We start from the raw sequence: 1,251 nt of genomic DNA, 5'->3' as shown, positions 1-1,251 counted from the left end.
CTATAGGGCCCCTAAACCCTATAGAGGGCCCCAAACCCTATAATGCTGCCAAACCCTATGGACCCCAAACGCTATAGGGCCCCCAGATTCTATAGGGCACCCCAAACCCTGTAGGCCCCCAAACCCTATAATGCCCCCAGCCCCTGTAGGCCCCCAACCCCTATAGGGCCCCCAACGCTATGGGCCCCCCCCATCTCCCCATTGGGGGCCGTTCCCCGCAGGCCTGGCTCGCGCCAAGTCCATCCCCAGCAAGACGTTCTCCAGCGAGGTGGTGACGCTGTGGTACCGCCCGCCCGACATCCTGCTCGGCTCCACCGACTACTCCACGCACATCGACATGTGGTGAGCGCAGCGCAGCGCCCCCAGGGCACGACGGGGCACAAGGGGGGCGGGCCTGGGGCGGTGCGATGTGGTGGGGTCGGGGCTCGGGGGCGCTGCAGGGGGCGCTGCAGGGGGTGCTGCAGGGGACCTCCGGCTCTACAAGGCTCATAAAGGTGGGTGCTGTGGTTTCTTGCACAAGGATTTGCACGAGGAGCCACACGAGGGGTCTGGGGCTGTCACACGGCTGTGGGGTCGGGGCTTGGGGTCACTTTAGGGGGCGTTGCACGGAGACCTCCGGCTCTACAAGGCTCATAAAAGTGGATTCTGTGGTTTCTTGCACGAGGGTTTGCACAAGGATTTGCACCAGGAGTCACATGAGGGTCCTGGGCTGTTGTGATGTTGTGGGGTCAGGGCTTGGGGTCACTTTAGGGGGCGTTGCACGGGGACCTCCGGCTCTAAAGGGATCCTAAAAACAGGTTGGGGGTTTCTTGCACGAGGGTTTTCACAAGGGTTTGCACGAGGGGTCACACCGGAGGTCTGGGGTGTTGCGTTGATGTGGGGTGGGAGGTTGGGCTTCTGGTGTCCTGTGCCTCTTATGGGGTCGGGGGCTCTGGGAGCATTTGTAGGGTCAACAGCGTTTTGGGGTGACCCTTGCACGAGGGCTTTGCACGAGGCTGAGTTCATGGTGACTTATGGGGTCTGGGGGGAATCTCTGGGGTCCGGGTGGGATCTGTGGGGCCTGGGGGGAACCATGGGGTCTGGGTGGGATTTATGGGGTCTGGGGGTGGATTTATGGGGTCAGGGTTTGTTATGGGGTGCCTCTTGCACGAGGGTTTGCACGAGGATGAGTTTGTGGAGACTTATGGGGTGTGGGGGGACCTGTAAGGCCTGGGGGGGAAACTATGGGGCCTGGGGGGATTTAATGTGGTC

General features: G+C 61.8%; 1 protein-coding gene across 1 annotated transcript in view; it reads left to right on the top strand.

Annotated features, from left to right (window-relative positions):
• The window catches only part of LOC122191850 (cyclin-dependent kinase 16-like), a 1,578-nt gene extending 1,198 nt beyond the window's left edge, over positions 1–380 (top strand). The window contains exon 2 of the mRNA XM_042892251.1: positions 222–380. Coding sequence (XP_042748185.1) covers positions 222–346 — 125 coding nt within the window. The 3' untranslated portion in view covers positions 347–380. The remainder of the gene's footprint in view (positions 1–221) is intronic.
• Positions 381–1,251: the final 871 nt, after the last annotated feature.

This window comes from Lagopus leucura, unplaced genomic scaffold, assembly GCF_019238085.1.
Source record: "Lagopus leucura isolate 7727_CA_CO unplaced genomic scaffold, USGS_WTPT01 32849-0_obj-0_obj, whole genome shotgun sequence".
Taxonomy (NCBI): Eukaryota; Metazoa; Chordata; class Aves; order Galliformes; family Phasianidae; genus Lagopus; species Lagopus leucura.
Note: the sequence above shows the minus strand (reverse complement) of the source record. Positions and strands in the feature narration are given on the sequence as shown.